The sequence below is a fragment of the Rhipicephalus microplus genome, chromosome 5 (assembly GCF_043290135.1).
Source record: "Rhipicephalus microplus isolate Deutch F79 chromosome 5, USDA_Rmic, whole genome shotgun sequence".
Taxonomy (NCBI): Eukaryota; Metazoa; Arthropoda; class Arachnida; order Ixodida; family Ixodidae; genus Rhipicephalus; species Rhipicephalus microplus.
The window spans coordinates 30923508-30946089 of record NC_134704.1 but is presented as its reverse complement, the minus strand read 5'-3'; the positions used below and the strand labels follow the sequence as shown (position 1 = coordinate 30946089).

The following is a 22582-nucleotide window of genomic DNA, read 5'->3' as shown; positions in this document are numbered from 1 at the left end:
GTGTGTTTGTCGTGTTATTGTGTTTGTCATAGAGTGTATGGTAATATTGTGTACCGATGTCCTAGCGTGTTGATAACGATTGATGTATCAATTCGGCGGATGATATCGTCGTTCAAATGTAGTTAAATATGCGTATGTTGTTTGGTTTGTACCAACCGTGTCTACTGTGTCCGTTCACTTTAAAAGCCTGGGGCGCTCACCACCGTCAGACCCCACATCTTTAAATATCAGTTGCATCATGAAGTTGCGTTCTTTTTTTCCTTCATCCTCTTATGTCATCAGTGGGACAATTTGTGACATTAGTTATTGTACTAGTAACTTCTAGAAAAGAAAACATGCACGCATCTCTCAACAAAAAAGTGAAGATAACGATTTATTCATTTCATTGTTTACTTAGTTATTTGATTTGCATACAAGCATACACGAGGAGCCAGAGGAAAGAGGGAGGGAGCAAGCTGGAAACTGCCGCCTGCAGGAGCACCACGCCGGCTTACTCGTTCGGGAGGAGTAAGCAAGCGGAGGCCGTTTCCATAAACAAACGAGAGGGCATTAATGATCTATGGAATGCATTAAACTCATTTACTAACAAATATGAAGAAGAAAATGGCTAGGAGCCGAATCAAGCAAACAGCTCAGATACGGCTTACGTAACTGCGCTAAGGTTCCGAAATGCTTGCCTACACTGGGGAAAAGGTAATTTGGATAACTTCAAAGATTTCGAGCATTTGAGCTATTGCTGGAATAAACAGTGGTGTTTATCTCGCCAGTTAGAGGTCACTTATACCAGATTGCGCTGCGCAGTTCCACAACTAAATTATTACCTTAATAAAGCTCAGCTCAAGGCGTCACCGCTATGCATTTGGTGCAACGAAATTGAAACAATTGAACATTTCTTTTTATTCTGTCATCGTTATTCTTATCAGAGAAAAAGATTTTTAGTAGCCCCATTACAAAAGCTAGGAATACAAGTAAATTTACCAGTAATTTTATCACTTGGCGGAGCTTCATTTGGTTACTGCCACAGGGATGTATGCTCCGCTGTGTTTAACTACATCAACGCAACTAAAAGATTACCATGCTAGTGAACCACTACCTTTTCAGATCTTTAGTTTATAATTCATAGTAATGTCTTTCAAAAACAAAAGATGGTTTGACCGCTTGCTCAGCACACATTTTTGTTTTTCTGGTAGTATTATTTTACGCTACTTTTTCAGATTGGCTTCATTTTTAGTTTAGTTTCATTTAAGTATCCTGCCGCCCGGTTCTTGGCCCATCCCCCTTTGTGGGTAAGCGCCATCCATCACAGGTCATCAGCTCAGATAGCCAAAACATCCTTGCCGTTCTGCATGCGTTATGGTAGGTAACTGTCACAGCAAACCGGTGTGAAGATGTGGAAAGGGTAAAGCCATTAAAATCTACAGCTTCACAATGCTCTGTTGATTCTCTAGTGTCGGCAAAAAGCCATGTCACATCATCATCATCTTCATCGTTGCCGTCATGGCGTTGACCGGGTGGATGTTCCATGGAGCTCGTTGGTGTAACATAATACTTTCGCTCTTTTGCTTACGGAGTTCGTCGAATAGAATGTACGCTGCTTAGCTTATTGCACAAAATAGATTATACTAACTAATAAAAATAATTATATACTTACTTTCTTTGACGAATCCTTCTTTGCATGTTCTGATAGTTCCATCAGGTAGGCGAGGTGACGCCTGACGGCGGCGGGTGTCGCTGCCACTAGAAACGCTGTCGAAGATGTACAAAATACATGGTGACCTTTTGTTAGGCTGTATTAGACGCGATCATTGATAATAAAGAGTCAACTGTCGCCGTCCAAGTTTAAGCTTCCTTAGTAAAAAAAAAAATGGAGGCCACGCTAATCATTGACTCAGATGTAGTGGCACGTGCACCTCGGCATTCGTCTGTCCTGGTGTATTCATTGCGTTAATGCGGTATTTCGTCACACTGCCGAAGCTAATCACGGAGGCGACGCAGAAATAAACGCGTGGCTCAAATCTGCTCCGCCAGGTGCCGCGACGATCCCAGTTGCTCGCAAGAAAGAAGTCTGCTCTTTCAACCAACGCATTCAATTCATTTAATGGTGGCAATTAATTGCCCTTCGTGGTTGAAATCTGCTCCGCCAGGTGCCGTGACATATCCAGTTGCTCGCGAGAAAGCAATCTGCTCGTTCAACCTACTCATTCAATTAATTTAATGCTGACAGAGGCCACTATTTTAAGTAAGTTTGCGATCCGATGACGACAGTTATAGCGCGAGAACATAACGACCACAAAGAAACAAGAAGGACACTGTTTGTCTCTTTGTCGTCGTTCCGCTCGCGCTATAACTATCGTCATGTCATACCAACTAGCACAAGCTGCCGCACTTCTAAATGTGATCCAATGTCATATATATCCAACAAAACCCATGACTTGATATAAAACCACCAATCTCCTGCAAGTTTTATTTTTAGAACACTTTTTCTAAATATTCGGAAATCCAGAAAAAATATCAGGACAAGAAACAAGAGTGTTACTTGGTGGTCGGGCGGCTAAAAATCTTGTATTAGTGTGCCCTATGGGGCCTGTATTTCTAACTATAAAAATTATTCATTACTGATGTCGACCTCTAATTACTGACAGGTTAAATCATGAAATGGCCTCAAATATGTCTTACGCGTTGATACTTTTCTAATTATATAGTTTAGGGCTGGCTTATAATAGAAATGGCACTAATTAAAAGCAGTGATACCAAGTTGCCCGTTAACCTTTTTGTCGAATATGATAGTTCAATTCTTCAATGAACTATGTATCTTCGACATAGTTTGTACTAAAGTATAGTGTATTGCTTTCTATTTGCAGATGACTGCACCTGAGTTGTGAATGATGTTCAAAATTTTATCAGATGAGAAATAATCTGGAATCTTCACTATCACGCTTCCTTGTAAAGACTTTGTCACCGAAATGATAACTCCTTATAAAAGTGGGCAGCTTAGATGTACTTCGCCTTTTGGTAGTTGTACGGTATATAGCAATATTTCTATCAAAATGAAAAAAATAGTTGTCACCGGTGTTTTTTTTTTTTTTTGCGAGGTCTGCTTCTTTCATTTATTTCAATATAACTTACAAGCCCCATGGGAAGCATTAGGTAAACGAAGGGGGGGGGGGGCGTCATGACACAACGCATATAATAAACACCGATGCATGACAGCCAAACACGTTTGGAAATATAACGTGCTTGTTTGGACCTATAACGTGCTTGTTTGGACCTATAACGTGCACGATAAATAAATGGTCCACCTATCCTCATACGAATAAAAAATTGAAGTTTGTACGGCATTATGCCAGGTAATATATGACACGTCCTATGTACAGATGAGTATATTTGTTATGATGACAACTGCAGGAACAAAAAGATTCTTGGTCTTGTTTACTTGGTTATTAGGAACGAAATTAAATTCAAGAAAAATTTTACATTCTGCGAGTACGAATACTTAGGTTTGAATGCAGTCCGATTTTGTTTGGCAAGCATAATCATAGCAGACACAGACGATGTGATTGAGTTCTCATTACTTAGAAAGCGTTTAACGACTTTATCACTTCACGGATAAAGTTTTAAGGCCACGCAGCTTGCATTTAGAGTCCAGTAAACGCACTATTATACAAGTATATATGTACTGTGTTCAGGACAGCCTAGCAACGGGTGATAAACATCCTTGATTGATTGATTGATTGATTGATTGATTGATTGATTGATTGATTGATTGATTTGCTGGGTTTAACGTCCCAAAACCACTATATGATAGGGTGATAAACATCCTCGTTGCATACATAGTGTAGATGGCGCACGCTGTATTCTCGACCAAAAGTGCTCTGCGTGCGAACTTTTAGCTTACCATGAACGTCTAGTCCAAATGGCGCTAACCAAACAGGCCGACCATCTTTACTTGATTCCAGTAATATCCCAGGAAAGTTCTCTTTCACAATCTGGAAAAGAAAATATGACCAACGATATCCCTTCTACACACTAACTGGTTTGCACTGTGGAGATGTTGAGACTTGTAATACCTCGGCTTCTCCATTTCTACAAGTTCTACAGAAAAAAAAAATCTGCGAGTACAGATAGGTTCATTGATGATTACAATATTGGCTAATGTGAAATATAAACGCAGCTTCATGTTGTGGCAAGGCCAACAGTCTTTGATGTTTTGGCACTCTGAAAGGTAGCGATCATGCCTAAATTATATTAACGTGATAGCGTTGAAGAGCTCGTCTCGCCTAGATTCTGGTGCCGGTGTCAGCATGGGCGTCGTTGGGTGTGCGTCAAAAATTATCATCTTGTTCATGACCACAAAGTGAAGAAAAATGGAATTAAAACAAATAATAAACATGTCCTGGTCTGAGTGAGGATCGAACCTTTGGACGTTTGCGTGGCAAGAAGGTGTTCTATACCACACAACCTCAGGTCTGCTTGGAAATACAATGAAAATAACTTCTCCCGTTTAAAAATGCAGTAAAAAATACCTTTCACGCTTTACAAACACACGCGTCCTTCTTCTGTCATCTTTACAAAGATGAGAAAGGGGAAATAGAAGAAGAAAGAACAGAAAAGTAAATTAAGTAAACTGTGCTTACCTCCGGCGCCTCATAGCTATGCAGCATATCGTCAACCCCGTTCTCTTTTCTCCACTCGAGGTGCTGTGATTAAAGAAATGAAAAGTTCGAAATCACTGAAACGGCTTGTGCCCTTTCGCCCAATTTTAACTGTATGTCATTGGCAGTCAAGAGTCGCATCAAGTCATCTACCATACGTGTCTAGTTAGGAACCTGGTATACCTTATTTTTTTAAATTTCGTTGACGTTGCATCATAAAATACTCAGCGGTCTTACATCGCTTTTTGGCTATATATAAGTAGATAATTTCGCAGCTCATGATTACGGAGTTGGACAAGAAGAGCAGAAGGGCAGGTCCTAAATCAATCTGCAGGAAACGACAGTAAGGTACAACAACCTCGGAAGAGAACAGCGCTTCGAGATACGTAATGGAGCACTTGAAGTTGCAAAATAGTATGTATACAAGTGACAAGCGCGGAGCCGAACCACGAGATTGAAGTAACTAGAAGTGTAAGAAGGGGGCGGAGCACATTTGACCAGCACTCTCAAATCACGACAGGTAGATTGCCACTATCCCTCGAGAGGAACGTATATAACAGCTGCATCTTGCCGGTACTTGGCTACGGAGCGGAAACCTGGAGACTTACAAAGAGGGTTCAGCTTAAATTGAGGACTACGCAGCGAGCAATGGAAAGAAAAATGGTAGGTGTAACCTTAAGTGACAAGAAGAGAGCAGAATGTATCAGGGAACAATCGTAGTCAAAATCAAGAAGAGGAAATGGACATGAGCCGGGCATGTAGCGCATAACCGCTGGTCATTAAGGGTAACTAACTGAATTCCCAGAGAAGGCAAGCGGGTTAGGGGGAGACAAAAGGTTAGGTGGGCAGATGAGATTAAGACGTTTCCTGGTATAAAATGGCAGCAGCAAGCACAGGACCTAGTTGACTGGTGGAACGTGGGAGAGGCCTTTGTCCTGCAGTGGACGTAGTCAGACTGGTGATGGGGATAGTGATGATGATGATGATGAACTAGATAATTTTATACCACAATAAATATATTTCCCTACCATGAGCGTGCCACAAGCCATCGCATGTGACAACGCGGGCCAAAAGTATAAATTAAGTAAATGATGTCTCATTTGATAGGCCTCGTTTGATGAAGTATTCAAGGAGAAACAGATGATACCACATTTGACATCAGGGGCCATGATATAATTCTAAAAACAGCGCTTAACTGCGATTGTAAGCTTTCGTATATCTATGCACCTGCTTTGTAGCAATAACTGTTGCCAGACAGTTGCACCAGCAGCTCCGCCGCGGTGTTCTAGTATATGGCTAAGGTATACTCGGCTGCTGACCCGCAGGTCATGGGATCGAACCCCAACTTCGGCGGCTGCATTTGCGATGGAGTCGAAAATGCTGTAGGCCCGTCTGCTCAGATATGGGTGCACGTCAAAGAAACCCAGGTGGTCGAAATTTCCGAAGCCCTCCACTACGGCGTCTCCCGTATTCAAGTGGTGCCTATGGGACGTTGTGAAGTTCGCATAGTGAGAAGTGAGAGAGAGAGGGTACTTGTTAGTGTACTCACTTGACGATACATTTTCTCCGCTTTGGTCACATCGAAGTCCCGCGCTACGAGCCGGTCACCACATGCGAGTAACAGGACATGGTTAAAGCAAGGGATTATGAGCATACTGGACTTCACTATTTGCACAACGCTGTTAAAAGCATGGTACGAGTAAGTTGAAGTAAGCAGGAGGTTAAGGTAATGCACCTATTCTAATCTGAATAATAATTGACCGGGCATTTGTTCTTGGACAAGCGCTTTTCACCAGAGGGTGCAGCGCGAGTTTACAGAGAAGGCATCTCGGATACTCTACTTCTGGTTTCCAGAAGAAGCCCCAGCAACAAAAAAATACTAGATGGCACATGGAACACTTATCCGTCGTCGCACTCTCTTATTCATCTACACATTTCAGCGTGCCAATAGAAGTCTACCAACCACTGCCAGCAACCCGAGAATTCTCAGAACAACAACAACAACGACGATGACGACGACGACTACAACGACACAAATAGCAATAACAATAATGAGAATGCCAATACCAATAACAATGACAATAACAATAATATCTGTGGTTTAATAATAAAAAATAACGATATGATTGCAAGAGACGCTGTGAGGAAGGGCTCCGAAAATATTGACCACTTGGGGTTCTTTAACGTGCCCCTAAATGTTAGTACACGGGCCTCAAACATGTTAGCCTTCATAGAAAAAAATAGTAACAGAAAAATATTGAGAAGGCTAGAGAACCTTATCGTATAGGCGGTGTACATATAAGGTACCCCAGCTATCTTTAGCCATAGTCTGAAAATATGCCGACTCGCGCAATGACGACTCGACCAAGCGCATGCTGCTGACCGTTGCCCAGACTTAGATTGTTCTTGTGTTCTAATTAATTATTTATAGGTGCCTTTAATTAGGTACCTTTAATTACCCAACTCTTGAAGGAACAAAGATGGGTCAAAAGCTTCAATGTGAAAGTTTTAGATGGTTTTGCAAAATGTTTGATTAGACAGCTTCAAATTTATATCTGCTATTTGGTAGTGCTTTTCTGTTAAGTACAAAATTCCCGCGAAATACAAAAAGAAAAATTGGCCCCGAATCTGCATGTTACACTGCAAATGTCGTCGAAAGACGATAGTCTTGATCCTAGAGAGAGTGAACAAAACGTTTATTTGATGATCTGTGCAAGAAAATTGGTGAATTTTATTGTGTAGGCGCTGCGTTAGAGTGCCTCGAGCGTGTAGCGGAGGCGAACAAGCGCATCGAGGCACGTTAGACACGAGCGCCATCTGGCAGTTATCTTCGAAAACGAAGGCGTGCGCGCCCGCGGAGAAAGATGCACGCCTGTCCCGGAGGTGATGAGGTGTTGAACGCAAAGCTACGGGCAGGTGTCACCGCCGTGTCGTCGTATCAAAGCGTTGGAAACACCTTTCTGAGCATCGCGTTGCACTGTCAGCGCAGCGCGATAAACGCTACAGTCCATAGAGTTACTTGTGTGTGCCTCTTCTAGTATAAAGGCAGACATACAAAACATCGACGTGTTCTTACGGGGCCTCAGATATGCGCAATAATTGCTTGTTAATTGACAATCGCACAACTATGAACGCTAAACCTTGAGCAATATTAGTGGTCGCTGTGGATGGTGTCGGCCGTTTGGTGCCGTTTGAGGTATCGGTAAGGGAGGACGAACAGACAAATGTACAGACAGACAGACAGACATACAGACAGACAGACAGACAGACAGACAAACAGGCGGATGGACGAACAGACAGACAGACAGACAGACAGACAGCAAAATTATTCCATTGAAGGTCCCCAAGAAAGACTGTCATCTTTAAAATACCACTTTACTGCGTGCGCCGTGATTCTGGTGCTCCCTAACGTTCCGCGTACAATACGCTTCCCTCGCGCCGGTTGATGACAGCGATAAATAGTCACAGCGGTAATCGCTTTTGTGGCCGATAGCAAAACGTGCTCATCGCAAAGCCGCCACCATCATCGCGGCCCTGTCGAGACAGCACAATCGGGTAAGTGTTATGGTCGTTCGCACGCGGAACGTTAGGAAGCACTAGAATCATTGTGTGGTCTGGCGCTCGAGCAGCGTGATATGTGCGAATGGTACATTACGAAGATGCACTATATGACTCTTCTAGGGGCACACCACCATTTACTGAAGACGTGCGGAGCTACATGTGTTCTGGGAATCCTGTCGGAACGTCCACTGATGGTGGTGCGTGTTTCCTACAACAAGTATAGACGACTGACACGGAATTGCAAGACGTCACAAAAGTAAGTTCAACACCTGTTGTTCAGTTCACATCAAGTTCTCATTTTTGAAATGGCCCCGTCGCGGTGGTCTAATGGCTAAGGTACTCGGTTGACCTTAGCTGACCTGCTGACCTGCAGGTAGCGGGATCGAATTCAGGTAGGGGTGGCTTGTCACGAGTCCCGTTAATTAGGGAGGCAATCGCCGGGCTAATTCCATGAGCCGAAGTATCGGCCCCCCTGAACCGCACCACGAAAGCGTGGACAATTTAGAAGTGGTCCTTTTTGGCACGCCAGTGGACACCGGCTGTGGCCCAAAGAACAAGTCAGAGCCGAGAGTTGATAAACAAAACAAAATTATATTCTCAATAATGGCAGATAAAAACGATACACAAATATGCACACTCGACAATAGTTGAATATGATATGATACCAATCAAACAACGTACAACACAGTAGAATCAGCCACACTCGAAACAACGGACACAAACAACAATACGCTCTACAATGCAGTCACATGCATCGAACAACCAAGGCACTCAAAGACGAAAGAGTTCCAAAACTTATTGAGTCCAAAGTCCTTGGGACAAAAGACTGAATGATACTCTTCCGAGAATCACTCACTCAATGTCCAGCGTTGTTGTCGTTCCGCTGCCCCCGAGGTTTCTCTTCCAGGAAACCTCGCGTCTTCAATTGGCCGCTCTCCAAGCTCCAAAATTCTTCGCTGGAAACTCGTTGGTTTCTCACACGCAGCTGTTGCCACGCGTCTTCGCTCGATAGCGGTAGACACACACTCTTGCCTGTAGCTCGAGTCTTGACCCCTCAGGTGGAAATCCTCTTCTTCTCCTCCTTTGTCGCGGAAGACAAAAGGCATCGCCCACAAGGCGGAACACCCTACGCACTCTGGCGCATACTTTCTTCTTCTCCTGCTTTGTCACTAAGGGCAAAACCTTCGCCGACAGACACGGCGGAATACCCTACGCAAACTGGCGCTAACTTCCTTCTTCTTTTGATCTCCCACCCCTGCTCCTCGGTTAAATACCTTCCGCGCGAGATTCCAGAAAATTCTCATCATTTCGTCGGCGAGATATGCAGCGAAGACTGGGGAAAGCGCTAGACGGTACGAGTTTGTCCGCGACGGATTACGCAACCATGCATCACCACGCCCCTTTCCATCGAGAACGTTCCAGGGCTTGCTCGGGCGCCGATGAGAGGAGGTTCGTCGGCGAACCCACGCTTCCGAGGGGAGTGGGACGCGCGCCCGGGGAGTCTTTGGATGCTTGTTTTCTTTTTTTTTATCATTGACCTCGAGGCATCCTTCCGGCGTTTCGTCGCGAGAATTTGGCGGCGCGCCCTTTTTGAGCACTCGTTTTGTGACACTGCCCCCCACTTTAAGAATATTATCTCATAATATTCAAAACCACACAAACGAGCGCGAACAGTCACCACACACTTAAAGACTGTAACATAGTCCGTTGCTCATGGCACGTGCACATTCACAATAGATAACTCAATACAAATGTACATTCCAATTCAATCTCACAACACATGAAATATAACCACAGGTACATGAGTTCAACACTCCATCACATATTCCAAACAATACAATTGTACAAAGCTCTCTCATTACAACAATGGTACAATACTATACATCACATCACCGTAACAAACATTTTGACTCGCTCGACATACAGTTGTGACACAGGATAACAACCACATTAACTTAACATATTGCACTCAGCACTGTCAAACCCATTCCGATTCGACTTCAGCACCTATCCTGTGTACCTTGAGCGGCGCTTGCGCTCTTTTTTTGCGGTGCTCGCTCGACCTTTTCTTGTTTTTTCCTCGTTCTTTTTCGGCGAGCCCTTTCCAACGACGGTATCTGAGGCGGCGTCTCAGCCATCGTTGTCACTTCCGACACCGTTAACGGGTCATAACGTTCAACGGGTCCTGTCTGTTTATTTACCAGCTTGTTCATGTCACGGCATTGGGCCTGGCTGGCCGACTCCATCATCTTTACATTGTCGGTCAGTTGAGGTCGAGCCGACGTAAGTCCAGCTGCCCAGCACGTAAACTCATTCAATACGATCGTGTTCTCATTCGCTGTCTCTTGCGCCCAGGCTTCACCTTGGGCTCGGCTGAAATCCTTCACAAAATTGTTCTCCGCTGAATCTCGCGATCCCTGTGTCAGCGGGGGCTCCATCTTTGGGTTTTCCCCCAAACATTCTGGATCATTCGGCCCTCGCGCCCCGTCGATGTTTCCGATGACGAGGTCGTACAGGGGGTCGTCATGCATAGAGCAGTAACCTTTTCGCTGAAGTACGGGGTTTCAACCTCAATTTCTGCTTCGGGAAGCATCCGAACCGTACTGTCAATTAGGTAAACCGGTTTCGTTTTGCCTGTCAACTCACCTTCCCGTACCGAATTTCTCCACACGATAACCGTGGAGCTACCGGTGTCTCTTAACAGCGTAATCTTCTTGCCCGCAACTTTTCCAGGCAGCGTTGGCATTCCCTTCGTAACACCGGTTGGCTGTTTTGCCATTACAGCACACACAATAGGAAGTTTCTCTCCATTTTTCAACTCTACGAATCCGTTGGTGACGACATCACCTTCGGATTTCGGTGCTGCTAGCACACGGGATACCTGGTGAGTTTGACTCGCTCCGTTACGACATGCGTCTGCTTTGTGCCCAGTCTGACCACACTTGAAACATTTTATGACCGTAGGGCTCGTAAAGTTAGTTCGACAGTTGCTAGCGCGATGACCCACTCGGTTACACAGAAAACATCGTGGAGCACTCTCCGGGTCACGCTTCTTTTGTTCGGGTGCCAAAAATTTCGAATCTTCGGGACACTTCTTCTTGACCTTGGCCAAATTAGTTCCACCTTGCGCTTCCAAGAGTTGATCAGCCAATTCAAGCATGCCTTCAAGTGACTCAGCCTTCCTCTCTTTCAAGCACAGCGACAGGCTTGGGTGGCAACTAGTAAGAAATTGCTCTCTAATGAGGAGCTCTGTAAGCTCATCGTACTCCTGCGCTGTCCCTGAAAGTTCAATCCATCTGTCGAAATAATGGCAAAGTCGGGCGGCATACTGCGTAGCCATCTCACCATCAGCTGGCTTTCCTGTCCGAAATCTGTCCCGAAAACCTTCCACAGTAAATCTAAATGGCTTCAGAAAAGCAGCTTTCACTTTTGCATAGTTGGCTGCATCGGTCGGCGTCAGCCTACCGTACACACTGAGCGCTTCACCACTCGAGCAAGTACTCAAAGCAGTTGCCCATTGACTTTCCGGCCAATTCTGGCTCCTTGCAATCGTCTCAAATCTGTGAAGGCACGCGTCAAGGTCGTCCTTCCTTTCATCAAACGCTACGAGCAGCTTGCTTGGGTTCAAGCGGAAACCATAATCTTCCCGTTCGCTGCTTTCAACTCTAGCTTGGACGGGAGTTTCACTTCGCTGTTGCGAACGGAGCCGCTCGAGTTCCATCTCGTGCTGCCGCTGCCGTTCCCTTTCCTCTCTTTCTTCTTTAAGCTGTCGCTCCTTTGCCCCTTTTCCTTCTCTCGCCCTCTCAGCAGCCAGCTTTTCTCTCTCCAGCTCCATCTTCAATTGCTGCTCTCTTTCTTCTTTCAGTTGTCGCTCCTTTGCCTCTCTTTCTTCTTTCAGCTGTCACTCCTTTGCCTCTCTTTCTTCTTCTCTCTTTCTCAGCTGCCACCTTCTCTCTCTCCAACTCAGTTGCTTTTTCTTCCTTTGCTCTCTCAGCTGCCAACCTCTCTCTCTCCACCGCCTCTTTCTCCTTCTGGCTTACCCACTTCCGTAGTTCGGCGCCAGAAAGACCCATCTTCTCACCAAGAACTACTAACTTTTCGAGATCCATTGTGTCTCGCAAATGAAGTCTCGCCGCGTGTAAAAAGTATCTGCCTAAATCAGTCTATCGGAACACTCCCCTGCACTCGTTAACGAGAACACTGAACAACACACATAATCGTTCCGATAGCACTATCAACAACTCGAGGCTCTTTCTCACTACTTTGGATACACTGTGCACCAAAAGGTCCTTGTCGCGGACGCCAGATTAATTGTCACAGGTCTCGTTAATTCGGGAGGCGATCGCCGGGCTAATTCCAAGGGTCGAGGTATCGGCCCCCCGAACCGCACCACGAAAGCGTGGACAATTCAGAAGTGGTCCTATTTGGCGCGCCAGCGGACGCCGGCTGTGGCCCAAAGAGCAAGTCAGAGCCGAGAGTTGATAAACAAAACAAAATTATATTCTCAGTTATGGCAGATCAAAACGATACACAAGTATGCACACTCGACAATAGTTGAATACAATATGTCACCAATCAAACAATGTACTACACAGTACTATCAGCCACACTCGAAACAACAGACACAGACAACAATACGCACTACAATGCAGTCACATGCATCGAACAACCAAGACACTTAAAGACTAAAGAGTTAGAAAACTTATTCAGTCCAAAGTTCCTGGAACAAAAGTCTAAGTGATACTCTTCCGAGAATCACTCACTCAAAGTCCAGTGTTGTTGCTGCTCCACTGCCTCCGAAGTTTCTCTTCCAGGAAACCTCGCGTGTTCAATTGGCCGCTCTCCAAGCTCCAAACTTCTTCGCAGGAAACACGTCAGTTTCTCACACGCAGCTGTTGCCACGCGTCTTCGCTCGGTAGCGGTAGACACACACTCTTGCCTGTAGCTCGAGTCTTCCCCCCTCATGTGGAAATCCTCTTCTTCTCCACTTTCTTCTTCTCCTCCTTTGTGACGGAAGACAAAAGGCTTCGCCCACTAGGCGGAACACCCTACGCACTCTGGCGCATACTTTCTTCTTCTCCTGCTTTGTCACTAAGGGCAACACCTTCGCCGACAGACACGGCGGAATACCCTACGTACACTGGCGCTAACTTCCTTCTTCTCCTGATCTCCCATCTCTGCTCCTCGGTTAAGTACCTTCCGCGCGAGATTCCAGAAAATTCTCATCATTTCGTCGGCGGGATATGCAGCGAAGGCTGGGGAAAGCGCGAGACGGTACGAGGGCCGTCCGCGACGGATTACGCAACCATGGATCACCACGCCCCTTTCCATCGAGAACGTTCCAGGGCTTGCTCGGGCACCGATGAGAGGAGGTTCGTCGGCGAACCCATGCTTCCGAGGAGAGAGGGACGCGCGCCCGGGGAGTCTTTGGATGCTTGTTTTCTTTCTTTTTTTCATCGTTGACATCGAGGCATCCTTCCGGCGTTTCGTCGCGAGAATTTGGCGGTGCGCCCTTTTTGAGCGCTCGTTTTGTGACATGGCTGCATTTACGATGGAGGCGAAAATGCTGTATAGGCCGGTGTGCTCAGATTGGGGTGCAGGTTAAAGAATTCCAGGTGGTCGAAATTTCCGGAGTCCTCAACTACGACGTCTCTCATAATCATTAGTGGTTTTCGGACGTTAAGCTCCACATAATAATTAATCAATCAATCAATCAATCAATTGTAGAGACAGTATAGCACTAAGCTATATGCACAACAATTAAATCACCCCCATAATCACTTTTATTATAGTTACAGTTTTCGCATGGTATCGTTACCTTTCACTCTCGGCAAATCAATCAGGAGTCTACTTTAAAGGGAAGACGATTCACTTATTTTAGCGAATATGTGATTTACTGGAGCGTTATTTACTACAGCTTATTTTTTTCTAGATATGCCCCATCTCGATTTCTTGTGGTGTCATAATCAAAGGCGCTCTGGCGCAATTTTGGCATTCAATTGATTGATTTGTGGGGTTTAACGTCCCAAAACCACCATTTGATTATGAGAGACGCCGTAGTGGAGGGCTCCGGAAATTTTGACCACCTGGGGTTCTTTAACGTGCACCCAAATCTGAGTACACGGGCCTACAAATTTTGGCGTTCAAGGACTTGCCCAACATTATTGCGTAACCGTAAAGTTTGGTTGATTTTTTTTCTTTAACAGAAAGTAAGGCTTAAAAAATGAAATCAGGAAATAAAGCACGGGATAGACCTGTAACTCTGTACTAGCAAACAAATAGATAATTAAAAAAAAGAATCAGATAAGTGGAAACATCAATAGGAACATGGACTGCTAGAAATGAAGCTCACAAATACAGGAAGTGTAGACGTGTGGTAAGCTTTTATCAAGAGTGGTTAAACCCTGACATAACTCTAGCTCGAAAATTTTGTGTTTTTTAAATCATAAGCATTGTTCGCGTAACTGATTTCTCAAAGGGCCTCGCCAGAAATTTGGCTTGTTCAATGAAGGTCGTAAATAACAAATTAATAGACATCCATATTCATGAAGATTTCAGGCCAAATTTACCCACAGCTGAAAACCAAATGCGGTGACTGAAAGGCGCGTTGATGTGGTGTGTACTCTCTGTAGAGAAGCCTACGCCACTTCACCTCGATAACTACTCACAAGTGACATTTGTTTCGTCATTTGTACAGGCATGGTTCGCTTTTCTGCTCCCCAATAACCGCAGCAAGCGAAGCGTGCGACGTATAAGTTAAAATATGTGACGGGACCACTGCTGGCTAACCTTTTCCGCGAAGGTGCACACGAATTCAGTTTATCGTCCAGCTCTTTCTGCAACGGATGAAAGTGTCGCCCAGTGAACACATGACAGCCACCCTTGAGAATTACCTATGGCGCTTGTCTGTGACCAACAGCTAAACATGTTGAAAGGCATTTAAACAGAACTGAGGCAACCGTCACGTTCATCAAGTCTCAGAGAAATTGCATCACTGCTAATCATTCTGCCCCGAAAATCTGCATGATGATGATAAAATGTTCTCTTCATCATCATCATGCAAATTCTTGGGGCAGAACCATTTGCAAAAATACCAAAGGTTGTTCTTACTGTTTGAGGGAGGGGGGTAGGAGAATGTCTAAGTGAAGATGACAAATGATTTGCTCATAGTTGAAAAGGAATGTGCGCAGCATCAGACGCGTATAGATTGATTGATTGATTTGTGGGGTTTAACGTACCAAAACCACCATGTAATTATGAGAGACGCCGTAGTCGAGGGCTCCGGAAATTTTGACCTCCTGGGGTTCTTTACCGTGCACCCAAATTTTAGAAAACGGGCCTACAACACTTCCTCCTCCATCGGAAATGCAGCCGCCGCAGCCTCAGACGCGTATAGACGGCTTCAAGATTGCATGCGTTGTCTCCCAAAAAAACTTCCGGTCACCTCATTTACCAGCTCGTAACATAAAAACTAAAAGGGCATTTTCACCTTTTTTCAATTATAAAAAAGTTCCTCATTATTTTTTCAGATAAAAAGAACGTGCGTAATGTTCAAGACAATATCTTGTTTTTATGCTGCTCAAAAAGCATATATTTGAACATATCTCACCAAATAAGGAAAGGAAAGTGTATAAAATCAGCGGGCTATTTTCTAACGCTCTTCTTGCCCACCGATGCTATTGAGACACATCGGTGGATGAAACCGGATGTTACCCAGGGCCTGTGTTTGTGAGCAGTGAAAAAGTCTATAGTGTCAGAACATCCTCTAAAAATTCTTTACTATTTTAAAACGCGTCTAGCAGTAATTGTTCATATAACGTGTGATATCGTTTTCACAATATTAAAAATATGCCACTTACAAGCATCCAACAGTAATTTTTGCATTAATTGTTGCAACAGCAGTAATACTGGACATTATTTTTACGATGTTACTAACAAACATGCTACAAATGATTTTGTCTTTGATTTTTTTGTGTTCAGTTTAGCTTGTCCATTTTATGCATTTTATTTTTGTTACGCGCACACTTGCTGTATCGAACCTGTTATGGCCAAGGCGGCTAGCAGTACTATTGGGAAATAAAGAGTAACGAAAATTTAACCGTGCAAGAACTTGTGTAAAACAACTCAAAACTTTTTTGCGGAGATGAACAAGTGCTCAACGTTGTCTAGTTTCTAGGCTCACAGCTACACCGACGGGCCTTTTTGCGCTAGCCACATTTTGTTTTCTCTCTACAACTATCCGCGACTATATTCGTAACGTGCAGCTTACTATTTTTTTTAACATATCTCGATTTCATAAGCGTACATCTTTCCAATGGTACACCGGGCACGTCCTGTAGCGGCCGAGCTGTTTGTGGCGTAACGTGGAAAACCGGACCGCACTTACGTCAACACTGCGAGCTGGCGAAATCCACAAAGAGAAAGCATAGACTCGTTGTCTCGGAGGAAAACCACGCAGCCAAACGACGTGTTATTGAAAGAGTTAGTGGTTCGAAGCTTGAGCGTTCGATGAGCCTTGTACGTCTTTTTGCCCTCCCCCCCCCCCCTTTTCGCCACTTCGTTTTATGGTAACCGACACTATTTGAGCATAGACGTTCAATAATTACACTTTCTGTAGCCCATTTAGGTCACCCTCGGCTATCCGTAAAGCCGGTTTTACCAGTCACTCCATTAAAATAGGGGGTTTGTTTAGTTGAAGTAAAAATAACTTAAGGATTGGTCACTATTTTGACAGTGGTTTTCCCATCTCGCTTGCTTGTGACAAAAAATGCAATTTAATTAATACGCGTGGGCACTCCAGAACAGAAAAAAAATGTCGACTAGCCCTAACGCTTTCTGTCCTCTATGTTAATTTACTCATTCAGATGGCTACTTTTTGCTTTATTCGATTAGCATTCCTGCCTGCCTCGTTTTCCTTCATCTGCCAGTCATGATGTGAATTGTTTTGCTTGTTAGTTAAAAAGGGAACTGTGCCCCATGACGTCACCACAGCTGACTTCAGTGTAACTCGTTTGAAGGACGACACCTCAATGCAGGAAATATTGTACCTCGCTATTTCAATGGCAGTTGATAGCTTAGTGTGCAGTGCTAGCTTATTATTTTCTTTTTTTTTTCTTTTTTACCATGGCGGCGACATTATAGTCAGCCAACTGCGATATTTTTCATGCACTTGAACAAAGTTACTGCACTTTAGCGGAACTGCGCTAAATAAAACGCACGGGCAACAGAGAAGTCAACACCCAGCACAAACTTTCAACAAAACCTATGTTGCAACTGAAACTGTTCATGTACTGACGCAGTATGCATTGAGGTTAAACGATACTTTTTTCCCTCTTACTGCTGCGCCCGGGCGCCGTGAACTTAGCTCAGTAGTGCAGAAACGTTGGCGACGTTTATTTGTCCATTCACACAGCCCTTAGATTGAAACAAGGTGTTGTTGGTAGCAATTTTCGTATTTATCACTGCTTCGTTGGAATGTTAGATGTCATACGTGTCACAGTTCTGAAAGGCATGTGATGTCAAGCGTGGTGCCATTGCTACACTGTCGTTAACTGCAGCCTTTTCCCTGTATTAGATTTCTTCCTCGTGCCCTCTGCAGCCGAACTCAGCCCTCGCGTATTTCTACTTGACCTCTTCTCTTCCACTCTTCCTCCATACCACACAGAATTAAATATTCACAGAAGAGTGTCCACACCCAATCAACTACTACGTATGTGTGATTGCGCGTCACTATATCGCACGTGTTAATCGAGCTATACACCACCTGCTACTTAATGAAACTTGTGAGCAAGCCCAGCGTGCAGCATACGGATTTGTCGCAAAACTTCTCTAACCCGTCGGCGGTAATTTGCAATGTCACGGGCCCATGTTTAATTGGGAGGGCATTATACGCATAAATGCTTTTTCGCTTTGGGAATACAAGTTTTTTTGTTGAACCGTTGCGTTAAAATGTTCTTTTTCTAATATAAACATTTATTATATAACCTGGCACTGCATTTCTGTGCGACGTACTCAAGCGATGATCGTATATATATATATGTATATATATATATATATATATATATATATATATATATATATATATATATATATATATATATATATATATATATATATATATATATATATATATATATATATATATATATATGAGATATAACAGACAGTAATGCCAAGGAATGTACAGGGGAAGTTATTAGAACCAATGGAATGTAAATAAGAAGAAAGAAGAAAGAAAAGAAAAGAAAGAAGAAGAAAAGAAAGAAAAGATTCCTGCTCACAGCTGGTAATTTTTTCATCCACTTTTCTTTCTTCTTTCTTCTTACTTACATTCCATTGGTTCTAATAACTTCCCCTGTACATTCCTTGGCATTACTGTCTGTTATGTCTCATTAATATTGTGTTAAAACACGGAAATACGAGCCCTTAGGTATACACTTATCTCCCTTATATATATATATATATATATATATATATATATACAGCGCCAATATCACGATAGGACGACAACACGACAACACACTCAATGAGGGAGAAATTCGGATTATCTATGCCATGTTGTGTTCTTTTACGTACGTCTAAATATACGCGAACGAGCGTTGCTGCAGTGATATCCCATTGGAAAGTGGCCACTACCTAAAGCATCGAACCCACGACCTGGAGCTGTGCATCGGAACTTCGTAGGCCCTGGCATACCGATGTGATTGTCTTGCAATCGACCCCGCATGTCCACAGGCAAGAGATTCCTCGCCCGTACTACCTGCCTGCCGTTCTCAAGCACGCCATAGCGCCTCAAAAGGGGCGTACTATTTCCAGTACATAGTTTCTACAAATGGTCCGATATGCAGTTACGGTTACATCACGCGCGTCGACCTATGTGCGGAGAACATGGGCTTACCTCTCAGCCATCGAAGCAGGAAGGCGTCCGTGTCGGTGGCTCTTCTCACGCCCTCCACTGCTTTCCGAAACTGCAATGCGAAGGAAGCACACTGAGACATCTTCCAGTTGTGCGGTGTGTCAGTTTGATACAAAGCTTTGGCGTATGCCTTTATAGAAAGTCGAGGTGCACATGTCCACCTTGACACCAAAATTGGACAAGCCTCGTGCGGTTCCCTTGAGGCTCCTTCGAACGACGAATTGGCGAAACCAACTCCAACTGGACAGCGTGTTTTCGGAGTTCTACTTTATGGCCAAATGTCAGTTAGTGTTGGAGGATGAATCCAGAGGTGTGTACTCTGGGATATCGAAATAGTTAAGAGCAGCACTGATGAAATCACATTCCTAGGATCAACTTTCGGTGATCCAGGCCCGGAAGACTGCTGACGTATAGGGTGTCTGCAAAGCCCCCGGCGCGGCGCAGACCCAGACGATCAGTTTTCAGGATAAGTTATAAAGTTGTCTACAACGCACTGCTGAGAACCCCTTGGGCCAGTTGCTCGTAGATTTCAGAAAACTGGCCCCGATTGGTTCCCTACTGTACGTAGCCCTGAGTCGTCGTCCATGCATGCATTCATATTCGTAGAACAAAACTGAAAAAAGACAGAGACACAGAAGGAGCACATAAATAGGGCGGGCCCTAGTCTTGTTCCTTCTGTGCCTCCTACTTTTTCTGTTTTGAGCTACGATAACGAATGCAAGTGACCGAAACGAACTAGCCCGCATCACCTCCTTGACCGTCCCTGTCTGAAACGCTAAATTTACTCAAGCGAGGCTGAATTAGGTTCTCTTATGTTGAAAGTGGTCTTCTATAATATAAAGTTATATTAAAGTTTGTTTGCCAAGTGAAATATAGTTTCAGTCAATGAACAGACAAAAACACAAAAACGGATTCGCAGATGAATTTTGCTACTGTACAATCTCCTTTATCACGGTGGGATAACGTATCAAGGGTTACACAGATACTGTATACACAGATACTATGCTGTTCTCCGTACTCTAGCTAAACAGACATACATTTACTAATAAAACGCTGCGTCTAACTCAATAATGGCGCGTCAATTTGAATGCTTGGAAAAATCTTTAGCAAGTGGCCTTGTTTACTGCTGTATTAAGAACGCAAAATCTCTTTTATGTAAAACTGCGGTCCTTCCCTGATGAAATTTGTTAGCCCCGCCTTCTCACGTAATGTCACTGTCGACTGAAAACATGTTATAACCGTTGGAAACACTCACCTGATCTAACGCAGCTTGCTGGCGGTCGCTCAGGCTGCCGAGGTAGCCGCTCATAGCGGCTCACAGTTGTTCTGACGATCCCGAGCACAGGCCTGCACGCTCGTCTCGGCAATCAGCGGATCGAGTGACAGTCGACACTCCCGTGTTCCTCCTCGCTCGTAGTGGAGGGAGCCCTTTCTATCGCATGGGTCACGTCCATGCGCCGTGCTCGTGGTACGCGTTGCACAAAGCAGGCCGGTCGCCGCACTGTACGCTACGGTCGACCAATTACTAAACCAAATAGTGTTGTATCAGCTGTTTTTACGGGATTAATGTCGTACCAACTCACCCAAGTGACCACGTTTAGCTGTATTAGCTTATCGCTGGGAAACGTCGTGGCCGGCACGATAAGTTTAACGTGAAGCAAAAACGGAGAACGGAAAGACGGGGAGGCTAACAGGATATGAAAAAAACAAAAGAGCTGGTGTGCAAAGTTAGATAGAGGGGCATATGAGAGAGTGGGTGATATATATAGCGGCATGCGGATAGGGACGGAGAAATAGGGATCACAAGAAAGATCGCACTGTTGTCGGTGACGGTGACTGCGTAATAATGTTTATTTACTCGAACGCACCAGATGCCTGCCCTATATGGAACGGTGACGGCTGGCCTCAGCAATGTCAACGCGATATAATGCAAAATTATCATTACGTGAATGCGTCACATCACATCTTCATGATGCTATTGTCGTATAGTTTTCTGTAACTACACTAGGGGGAACTCTGGCGCTATAGTGTCTATGGGAGCAGCATTGCATGGCGCTTCCGCCAGCATGAGAATCATGGGTAACACATTAGGTTTTTGTAATCTTCGTTGTTGTTTTTTTCCTCTCAGTTTAGTTCTCCGCTGGGGCCTTATTCCGTTTTGCACAAATCTCCACAAATGTCCAGCAGTTACGCTTTACACCTTGACCTTAATAGGCTCACTGATTGAAATTGGGTCACACATTTTATACATTTCCATTTTTTTATTCAAGACAAAGTCAAAACACAGCAATAAACAAAACCCCAATTGTGTTGCCCTCAAGCACGATGACTAGGCAACAGGAGAGCGAAATAAATAAAAGGAAGAGACAGGAAGGTTAGCCTAGAACTGAGAACAGGTTTGCTTCCCTGTACTGCGGTGGGCGAATAAAGGGCGGAAAGAGTATAGAGGTAGAGAGATATAAAATATTCATAAAAAAATCTCATGCACACACATTTCTGTACCCCACCACGGTGGTCTTGTGGCTAAGGTACTCGGCTGCTGACCCGCAGGTCGCGGGATCGAATCCCGGCTGCGGCGGCTGCATTTCCGATGGAGGCGGAAATGTTGTAGGCCCGTGTGCTCAGATTTAGAAGCACGTTAAAGAACCCCAGGTGGTCGAAATTTCCAGAGCCCTCCTCTACAGCGTCTCTCTTAATCATATGGTGGTTTCGGGACGTTAAACCCCACATATCAATCCTCAATCACACGGTTTTGTACTACCCATGGTGGCTAAACGATAGCAGCGCCAAGGTTTCGTTTAGTTAATTAAGGAAACTCTATGGCCTCTATGTCGTCGCGTAACATGACGACTTATGGTGACGCCATCACTGAACGTTATCGCGTGGTCCACAATAATAATAATAATAATAATAATAATAATAATAATAATAATAATAATAATAATAATAATAATAATAATAATAATAATAATAATTGCTGTTGTTGTTGTTGTTGTTGTTGTTGTTGTTGTTGTTGTTGTTGTTGTTGTTGTTGTTGTTGTTGTTGTTGTTGTTGTTGTTGTTGTTGTTGTTGTTGTTGTTGTTGTTGTTGTTGTTGTTGTTGTTGTTTAAACCTGCTACAGTAGATTGGTCACTCTCAGCTGCAGTTTGGACTCATGAGGTTAACGTTCCGAGTTAGTTTTTGTTATCACGTTCCTGGATGGCAAAGCAGCTTGTCCGCAAGCTCTGTATCGATATCTTGACCTGTGACGTAGTGCATCTGTGGCGGCTTGGCATAGGACGTAACTTTTTTTTGTCCTTGGTGATAAATTTAAACTCCTTCATACAACTTCTGGTCGTAAGTGGAGTGGTAAGTGGCGAAAAGCGTGGTGTTCTGGTCAAATTGTCTGTCCATATTATCATCTTTATCGACTGGACTTCGATCACCGAATGATTTTATTTTCACCTAGGTCAT

The 22582-nt window shown here is 44.2% G+C and overlaps 1 protein-coding gene and 1 long non-coding RNA gene across 3 annotated transcripts in view; one reads left to right on the top strand and one right to left on the bottom strand.

Moving 5' to 3' along the window:
- The window catches only part of LOC142817714 (uncharacterized), a 52233-nt gene extending 43770 nt beyond the window's left edge, over window positions 1–8463 (top strand). Inside the window, exon 3 of the long non-coding RNA XR_012895318.1 lies at window positions 8334–8463. This is a non-coding gene — a long non-coding RNA (uncharacterized LOC142817714). The remainder of the gene's footprint in view (window positions 1–8333) is intronic.
- The window catches only part of LOC119174773 (SEC14-like protein 2), a 28561-nt gene extending 8021 nt beyond the window's left edge, over window positions 1–20540 (bottom strand). The window contains exons 1-6 of one of the 2 annotated variants that reach the window (XM_037425830.2): window positions 20384–20540; window positions 19111–19180; window positions 6202–6245; window positions 4635–4697; window positions 3896–3986; window positions 1652–1746 (exon numbers count right to left, since the gene is read on the bottom strand). In XM_037425830.2, the coding sequence (XP_037281727.1) occupies window positions 1652–1746; window positions 3896–3986; window positions 4635–4697; window positions 6202–6245; window positions 19111–19180; window positions 20384–20437 (417 nt within the window). In that variant the 5' untranslated portion in view covers window positions 20438–20540. Of the gene's footprint in view, window positions 1–1651; window positions 1747–3895; window positions 3987–4634; window positions 4698–6201; window positions 6246–19110; window positions 19181–20383 lie in introns of those variants that run through there. The other variant, XM_075895138.1, reaches the window with a different exon arrangement.
- Window positions 20541–22582: the final 2042 nt, after the last annotated feature.